Genomic DNA, 9,878 nt, shown 5'->3' on the forward strand with positions numbered 1-9,878 from the left:
CGGAATGTGTGACTGGGCTTCCCAGGTGGCGCTAGTGGTAAAGAATCTGCCTGCCAATGCAGGAGACATAAGAATCATGGGTTTGATCCCTGGGTGGGGAAGATGCCCTGGAGGAGAGCATGCAGCCGACTCCAGTACTCTTGCCTGGGGAATGCCATGGACAGAGGAGCCGTGTGGGCTCTAGTCCGTAGAAGTGCAAGAGTTGGACATGATGAAGCGACTGAGCACACAGCAGGCAACATGTGACTACTTTTCCCCAAGACTCCGCCCCTTTCTCCCAACTCTTGCCTCCTCTTTGCCCCAGTTCATGGAGTCAGGGAGAGGCGACCAGGGACAGGCGACGCTGAGAGGCATGCACTGGAGGGCTGACAGAGACTGAGCAGGCAGGACACGAGGAAGGAGGCAATGAGGAAAAGCCGCAGGGAGGTGAGAGCCGAGACGGAACAGCTTCCTCTTTCCACGCTGCGGAGAGCAACGCCCTCTTCTGCCCGCAGTTGTGGGGTTTTCCCTGCTCACATTCTTAAAGCAAACTGGAAGCAAAAGTCAAATATCACCCACCATGCTCCCACACAGCCTCCTTCCTAGATTTCCTGTCCAAGGTTCTGCTACAGGCGTGAGTGAAAAGGCGTGAAAGTGTCTTGTCCGCTTATCAATGTGATGAAGAGAAATGTGGCATGGGTCCCTTAAGAATGAAACCTTGGCATCATCTTTCATTGTTTTTATCCTCTGCCAAGGTTTATAGAGTGCTGGTGGAGTGGCCCCCTCAGTTCCCAAGGTAAGAATGCTCCCAGGTGAGGACCAAAGTTACTGTTTTCTTTTTTCCCCCAGAAGGAAGTGTTTCTATTAAAGGCTTACCAGTTTTCTTTTCAATTTCTTAAAAAGAAAGCCAGGGCACCAGAAATGACCTGTCAACCCTAAGCAGTTAAGACAGTGAGCTCCTTCAGGAAACACACAGGTGTTAAAGCACTTAGCAAAGGCATTCATTTAGTTGCTCAACATCGGGTACTTCTCTGGGTCAGAGACAAGCAGGGCAACCTAGTGGGGAAGTCGACTTGAGAACAGACAGCTGTGCTGAAAATGTGAACTGGGAGTGCAGAGATGTCATGGACATTTTGTAGCGAATGAAGTCAAGTTGTAAGAATAAGGAAATTCAGGATTTTCAAGTCTTTGGTTCTAAAAGTGGTATACAAATTCTATTAGAAAAGTTGAAGGATTTTTATTTATTTATTCTCCCACTTTTATAAACATCTTTATTACATGTGTTTTTTTTTATTTTTTTGGTACCCCAGGTGAGACATGAACTCACAATCCCTGGCTTAGGGTATGTCTGTTCTCTATTGAAATACATTCGACACATAACATTGTATAAATTTAAGATGTGTCACATATTAATTTAATACATTTATACATTAAGATGTGATCACCATTGTACTGATAATCAGCACTTCTATCATATTATATAATTGTCTTCTTTTACTGGTTGGAACCATTAACTTTTAGTCTCCTAGCAAATTCCACACTTATAATACAATATTACTGTGCGTATCTACTGTGCTATGCATTAGATCTCTAAATCTTATTTACTACCTGTTGCAAGCTTGAACACACATCTGTCCTTAGATAATGTGGTAATGTCATAGGATAAACATAAGGGTAAAAATATTCACAGATCATATATCTGAAGATGGTTTAGTATCTAATATATACCAGTGTTGGCAAGGACATGGAGAATCAGAGTAAGATTTCCTATTCAAAATAGAAATAAAATATAGATTTCTCAAAGATTTTTAAAATGGGGGATGAATGAGTTATAAGACTGTGGGAAGGAAACTAGCCAAAGTGGACAGAGACCTGAATTCCAGTCCCTGGAGAACCAGTAACTACTTAGCTCCTCCGCTGATCAACCTCCCCCTCCCCTCCATCTAAACTCTGTGCAATTTTCACCAATGTACGCAAGCTGTAAAAGTTTCAAAGGTGAGGATTCTGAACAAATTAAACGTCTCAAAATAAAAGGTCGAATTCACATTCCTTTTTCAACAAGTTCCCAGCCCCACAAGTTCCTAGCAAGCAGCTCCTGCAACTTGTAAAGCAGACACTGCTGAGCAAGATTATTCTCTCTTTCTACCAGTAGGTGGAGATACTGGGTATGATATGTGTTTTTCTGAAGTTAGCAACTTGCTCTCAGTTCAGTTCAGTTCAGTCGCTCAGTCGTGTCCGACTCTCCACGACCCCATGAATCACAGCACGCCAGGCCTCCCTGTCCATCACCCAACTCCCGGAGTTCACTCAAACCCATGTCCACAGAGTCGGTGATGCCATCCAGCCATCTCATTCTCGGTCGTCCCCTTCTCCTCCCGCCCCCAACCTTTCCCAGCATCAGAGTCTTTTCCAGTGAGTCAACTCGTCGCATGAAGTGGCCAAAGTATTACAGTTTCAGCTTTAGGAGTCTTAAAATCAAAGGAATTTAGAGCCTGAGAGCTCACTCCAACTCTCATATATTATAGATGTGGAAAATCATCTCGTTTGAGGTCAGAGTCTGAGGAGTGACATGGCAAAGACTGAAAATCACATCTCAAAATTCTACTAGCCCTCTTCAGTAAATACTCTTATAAGTTAAAAGCCTAAAACTCAGCATTTCTTGGGAATACAAAGTTCAATCACTCAAAACCTGTTTATCACTTTGGACTTTTCTAATCTAAGGTTTGATGGTTAAGGAAGGGGGCATCTCTATCTGTGCTAAGTTCACAGATAAGACCACTGCGCAGTTCTTGCAAATATCTAATTTTGAAAGAGTCAACAAATTTCCTCATTTTATTGTCTAAAATTATGCAAAACACATGACTCATTTTGAAATAAAACCTGTCTCACCATTTTCACTTTACACTTAACATAGGGAATTCCTAACTTGAAATGTAGTGGGTTAGTTTTTCTCATCAAGATGTTTAGGAATGACCTAAATGTTAAAAAATAAAAGAGATTATTTAGTAAATCTGAAGCAGCTCTTGCAATGATATTTTTAAATAAGTCTGGGTAGGCAAGATAGTGTAACGGTTACAGACCTATACTACCTGGGTCAAATCCTGATTCACAGATCCACAGCTTACCAGTCCCATGACCTTGAGCAAGTTTCTTAACCACCTCACAGTTTCCCTTGTTATCAAATAGGGATGATAACAGTAGGACCTATTTCATTAGTTTGCTGTAAGACTTAAATGAATTAACACATGTGAAATGCTTAGAATGGTACCAGAATATAGCTTCTGAGGCTATATTCCTGGCTCACCCAGAAATATTGACTCTTTTAAAAGAAGATGCTTACCAATCTATACATTCAATGCAATCCCTATCAAGCTACAAACAGCATTTTTCACAGAACTAGAACAAATAATTTCACAATTTGTATGGAAATACCAAAAAACCTCAAATAGTCAAAGCAATTTTGAGAAAGAAGAATGGAAGGAATCAACCTACCTGACTTCAGACTACACTACAAAGCTACAATCATCAAGACAGTATGGTACTGGCACAAAGACAGAAATATAGATCAATGGAAGAAAATAGAAAGCCCAGAGATAAATCCACACACCTATGGACACCTTATCTTTGACAAAGGAGGAAAGAATATACAATGGAGAAAAGACAATCTCATTTAACAAGTGGTGCTGGAAAAACTGGTCAACCACCCGTAAAAGAATGAAACTAGAACACTAACACCATACACAAAAATAAACTCAAAATGGAGTAAAGACCTAAATGTAAGACCAGAAGCTACAAAACTCCTAGAGGAAAACATAGGCAAAACACTCTCTGACATAAATCACAGCAAGATCCTTGATGACCCACCTCCCAGAGTAATGGAAACAAAAGCAAAAATAAACAAATGGGACCTAATTAAACTTAAAACCCTGTGCACAAGAAGGAAACTATAAGCAAGGTGAAAAGACAACCTTCAGAGTAGGAGAAAATAATAGCAAACAAAGCAACTAATAAAGAATTAATCTCAAAAATAAACAAGCAGCTCCTGTAGCTCAATTCCAGAAAAATAAACGACCCAATCAAAAAATGGGCCAAAGAACTAAACAGACATTTCTCCAAAGAAGACATACAGATGGCTAACAAACACATGAAAAAATGCTCAACATCCCTCATTATCAGAGAAATGCAAATCAAAACCATAATGAGGTACCATCTCAGGCCAGTCAGAATGGCTGCTATCAAAAAGTCTACAAACAATTAATGCTGGAGAGGGTGTGGAGAAAAGGGAACCTGCTTACACTCTTGGTTGGTATGCAAACTAGTACAGCTACTATGGAGAACAGTGTGGAGATTCCTTAAAAAACTGAACACATATCTGCCATACAACCCAGCAATCCCACTGCTAGGCATACACACTGAGGAAATCAGAACTGAAAGAGACATGTGTACCCCAATGTTCATCGCAGCACTGTTTACAATAGCCAAGACATGGAAGCAACCTAGGTGTCCATCTGCAAACGAATGGATAAGAAAGCTGTGGTACATATACACAATGGAATATTACTCAGCCATTAAAAAGAATGCATTTGAATCAGTTCTAATGAGGTAGATGAAACAGGAGCCTATTATACAGAGCGAATAAGTCAGAAAGAAAAACACCGATACAGTATATTAACGCATATATATGGAATTCAGAAAGATGGTAATGATGACCCTATATGCGAGATAGCAAAAGAGACACAGATGTAACGAATAGACTGTTGGACTCTGTGGGAGAAGGCGAGGGTTGGATGATTTAAGAGAATAGCATTGAAACATGTATATTATCATATGTGAAACAGAATGCCAGTCCAAGTTCAATACATGAAACAGGGCGCTCAAAGCCAGTACACTGGGACAACCCAAAGGGATGGGATGGGGAGGGAGGCGGCAGAGGGGTTCAGGATGGGGGACACATGTACACCTGTGGCTGATTCATGTCAATTCAGCTCAGTCACTCAGTCGTGTCCGACTCTTTGCAACCCATGAACCACAGCACTCCAGGCCTCCCTGTCCATCACCAACTCCCAGAGTTCACCTAACTCATGTTCATTGAGTTGGTGATGCCATCCAACCATCTCATCCTCTGTCGTCCCCTTCTCCTCTTGCCCTCAATCTTTCCTTGCATCAGGGTCTTTTCCAATGAGTCAGCTATTCGCTTCAGGTGGCCAAAGTATTGGAGTTTCAACTTCAACATCAGTCCTTCCAATGAACACCCAGAACTGATCTCCTTTAGGATGGACTGGTTGGATCTGCTTGCAGTCCAAGGGACTCTCAAGAGTCTTCTCCAACACCACAGTTCAAAAGCATCAATTCTTTGGCACTCAGCTTTCTTTATAGTCCAACTCTCACATCTGTACGTGACCACTGGAAAAACCATAGCCCTGACTAGACAGACCTTTGTTGACAAAGTAGTATCTCTGCTTTTTAATATGTTCTCCAGGTTGGTCATAACTTTCCTTTCAAGGAGTAAGCCTCTTTTAATTTCATGGCGACAGTTACCATCTGCAGTGATTTTGGAGCCCCCAAAAATAAAGTCTCCCACTGTTTCCCCATCTATTTGCCATAAGTGATGGGACCGGATGCCATGATCTTAGTTTTCTGAATGTTGAGCTTTAAGCCAACTTTTTCACTTTTCTCTTTCACTTTCATCAAGAGGCTCTTTAGTTCTTCTTCACTTTCTGCCAAAACGGTGGTGTCATCTGCATATCTGAGGTTATTGATATTTCTTCCAGCAATCTTGATTCCAGCTTGTGCTTCTTCCAGCCCACCGTTTCTCATGATGTACTCTGCACATAAGTTAAATAAGCAGGGTGACAATATACAGTCTTGACCTATTCCTTTTCCTATTTGGAACCAGTTTGTTGTTCCATGTCCAGTTCTAACTGTTGCTTCCTGATCTTCATACAGGTTTCTCAAGAGGCAGGTCAGGTCTTCATCTCTTGAAGAATTTCCACAGTTTATTGTGATCCACACAATTAAAAGCTTTGGCATAGTCAATAAAGCAGAAATAGATGTTTTTCTGGAACTCTCTTGCTTTTTCGATGATCCAATGGATGTTGGTAATTTGATCTCTGATTCCTCTGCCTTTTCTAAAACCAGCTTGAACATCTGGAAGTTCACGGTTCATGTACTGCTGTAGCCTGACTTGAAGAATTTTGAGCATTACTTTACTAGTGTGTGAGATGAGTGCAACTGTGTGGTAGTTTGAGCATTCTTTGGCATTGCCTTTCTTTGGGATTGGAATGAAAACTGATCTTTTCCAGTCCTGTGGCCACTGCTGAGTTTTCCAAATTTGCTGGCATATTGAGTGTAGCACTTTCACAGTATCATCTTTGAGGATTTGGAATAGCTCAACTGGAATTCCATCACCTCCACTAGCTTTGCTTGTAGTGATGCTTCCTAAGGCCCACTTGACTTCACATTCCAGGATGTCTGGCTCTAGGTCAGTGATCACACCATTGTGGTTATCTGGGTCATGAAGATCTTTTTTGTACAGGTCTTCTGTGTATTCTTGCCACCTCTTCTTAATATCTTCTGCTTCTGTTAGGTCCATACCATTTCTGTACTTTATTGAGCCCATCTTTGCATGAAATATTGCCTTGGCATCTCTAATTTTCTTGAAGAGATCTCTAGTCTTTCCCATTCTATTGTTTTCCTCTATTTCTTTGCTTTGATCACTGAGGAAGGCTTTCTTATCTCTCCTTGCTATTCTTTGGAACTCTGAATTCAGATGCTTATATCTTTCCTTTTCTCCTTTATTTTTTGCTTCTCTTCTTTTCACAACTTTTGTAAGGCCTCCTCAGACAGCCTTTTTGCATTTTTTTTTTCTTGAGGATGGTCTTGATCCCTGTCTCTTGTACCATGTCACGAATCTCTGTCCATAGATCATCAGGCACTCTGACTATTGGATCTAGTCCCTTAAATCTATTTCTCACTTCCACTGTATAATCATAAGGGATTTGATTTAGATCATACCTGAATGGCCTAGTAGTTTTCCCTACTTTCTTCAATTTAAGTCTGAATTTGGCAATAAGGAGTTCATGATCTGAGCCACAGTCAGCTCCCGGTCTTGTTTTTGCTGACTGTGTAGAGCTTCTCCATCTTTGGCTAAAACCACCACAATATTGTAATTAGCCTTCAATTAAAATAAATAATTTAAAAAAAAGAAGATGCTTACTAACCCAAGATAATTTCTAATTGAGTCTCTTGAACTCAGAATAAAATGGGAGAAAAGTCAAGCAAAATGTTTGGGGAAGCTAGCTGCTGCAGTGAGTGGCCTCTAAACTCTTCTGGAGTCAGCAGCCTTCACCCTTCCTCCTTCACTTCTTAACCTCAGGGTAGTCTAAACACTCAAATTTGTTCCCCCCCAAAGATAAAATGTTGGTAACTGATCAGGGAGAATGCTCAGGGGCAAAAGCAGTCAGTTATATGAACAAATTTTTAACGTGTGGTATTTGCTTTCCTGTTGAAGACCGTTGGAAGGGAGGAAGTTGGAGAAATAAATGGCCCTCCCATTCTTCTGCAATTTGAGTTCAGTTTTATTCTTTCAGATTAAATGTAGAACCATCTGGGCAGACTTTGTCTTCCCTTCATTCCCCTCTTCACTCAGATGCACTTTTACTCCTACAAAGGGTCCAGGGTGAGATTTGCATTAGAGCCGAGATTCCTGAGTCCACCTAGCAGTCAGTCAGAGCTGTGGAAAGTACTTAGGGCTGATGGTGAAGGGAACCATCCTTTACCTCCACTGCAAACCTTGAGTTGAGTTTCAGTGTTATCTTTTCTGTTTCTAAAAGTCTCAGACCACTATGCAAATCTTTAGTGCAAGTGAACCCTTCCCTTCCCTTGATCTCAGGACATGAGGCTAGGGTTGATCTGAAAGGCTACATGAACACAGATTTGGAAGGGCAAGGTTCAAGCACAACCCTGTGACTCACAGTAAGAGGCTGTTGAATAAAGAGTACATACATATGGAGGTGGGCTTGTGTTCTCAAGCAGTACCTGTTTATTGTATTTATCATAATCATAATCATAAAATGTCAATCTTATTCACGTTAAGAAAGAAATCCAGATTTAGAGGCCTGAGATAACTAGTGGATACAAGAAAGGCACAGAACCCCTTTGTACCACTTTCTAGCTATGTGATTCTGCCACCTAAGAATTGGCACTTGTCATCTGCCTCTACAATGGTTGGGTCACAAGCCACTACAGCTGCTGACCTTCAACACCCCCTGAAGGAAGTTCAGGGTTGAAATTAGGAATGAGGCACTCTGTGCTGTAGGAAAAATTGGCAGAGCAGGCCTTCAGAGAGTTAGATATTTTCAGGAGAAGATTTTATCAGCCCAAGACTTACATCTCCTCATATCCAGAAAAGCACTAAAGTCATTAACTCACGACTAACAGCAAGCCTCCGCAAAAACGTGTGCTTCACTGCACACACACCACCCCAGCCTTCACTAAAATTATATGTAACGCTGACCTTCCCCTACCTCTATGGAGAAGTGTCTCAGAGGTATTCGAAATGCTGTCTGGGGCTTCCTTGGTGGCTCAGACGGTAAAGACTCTGCCTGCAGTGCAGGCGACCCGGTTTGATCCCTGGATGGGGAAAGTCATCAGCCCAAGAAATATCAATCTGGTTTTCATTTCAGGGCTGCTGAGAACTTGGAAAAATTAAACCTTTGGTAGGGCAGTCCTAACGTAGGACCGCTGGGTTCGCAGGGAAACAAAACCGGCCCCACTGCGGACTCTTCCTGCCTGTTAACGCGCCCCCCCAACCCCGCCCGGCTTTCCTGGCTCCCCATCTCCCCTGCTCCATTCCTTGGGATCCCTCCCTTCTCCTTCCATCCTCCCACTTTAAGGCCGCTAGGCAGAGTCCACTCGGGTTTTCTGTCTGCTGACTCGCAGTGCCCCGCAGCTGGCATTGCCCAGAAGCCCCTTCCCGGGGCCTTCCGAAAACCGAAGGCAGAAAACCCCCCGGGCGAGGTGGGGCGCGGAAGGACGCGGGGCGGGGAAGGGGGCGCCCCGGCGCCGGGCATGCGCAGAGCCCGCCGCGGGCTGCGGGCCTGGGAGGAGCGAGCGCGGTGCCGCCCGCGAGAGAAGTCAGGCCGGGGCGCGGCGGCAGTTCGGGCTCGCTCGGGCTCCAGGGCCCACCTCCGAGAGGCTCGCGGGCCGGGCGCGCCCCGGGGGCGCTGCGTACCTGGTAACGGCCGGTGAGCAGCTGGCTCCGCGAGGGCGTGCACAGCGGCTGCGTGTAGTAGTTGTCCAGCAGCACCCCGCCGGCCGCCAGCGCGTCCAGCCGCGGCGTGCGGATGGCCGAGCCGTGGAAGCCCACGTCGTTCCAGCCCAGGTCGTCCGCCAGCACGAAGACAAGGTGGGGCGGCCGGCCGGCGGCGGCGCCCGAGCCCGGCGGCAGCGGCAGCAGCAGCAGCCCCAGCGGCAGGACGGCGGCGAGGAGCGGCCCGGGGCCTCGCGGCCGGCTCGGGGCGCCGCGCGCGCCCATCCTGAGCCGCCCGCCGTGCCCGCGTTTGTGGCGGCGCCGCCGGCCCCAGGCGCCGCTTACAGAAGCAGGAACTGGGCGGCTCGGGCCCGCCCCGCCCCGGCTCGGGGCTTCACCCCCAGCTGGCCGCGGGCAGCGGAGACCCGCGCCCGCCGCCTCCGACGCGGGCCGGTGGGGAGGAGTCAGCCTGGAAGAAGCCGGGCCGCGCCCGCTGCCGTGCTCCGTGGCGACTCCGTGGCGACTCCGTGGCTGCTGGAAAGCAGCCAGGACTTCTTATCTTTCCACGAAGAGCTATGCCTCGTGTCACCCCTGAAAGAGAGCAGATCTGTTCTTTTTACTAATTCTTCACAGCGTACAAGGCATGTTT

At 45.1% G+C, this 9,878-nt stretch overlaps 1 protein-coding gene across 1 annotated transcript in view; it reads right to left on the reverse strand.

Annotated features, from left to right (window-relative positions):
* Nucleotides 1–9,666, reverse strand: part of ARSB (arylsulfatase B) — a 172,061-nt gene extending 162,395 nt beyond the window's left edge. The window contains exon 1 of the mRNA XM_055435619.2: nucleotides 9,212–9,666. Coding sequence (XP_055291594.2) covers nucleotides 9,212–9,514 — 303 coding nt within the window. The 5' untranslated portion in view covers nucleotides 9,515–9,666. The remainder of the gene's footprint in view (nucleotides 1–9,211) is intronic.
* Between the last annotated feature and the right edge of the window lie 212 nt (nucleotides 9,667–9,878).

Source organism: Moschus berezovskii, chromosome 9, assembly GCF_049115385.1.
Source record: "Moschus berezovskii isolate FMDL1 chromosome 9, NW_MosBer_1.0, whole genome shotgun sequence".
NCBI lineage: Eukaryota > Metazoa > Chordata > Mammalia > Artiodactyla > Moschidae > Moschus > Moschus berezovskii.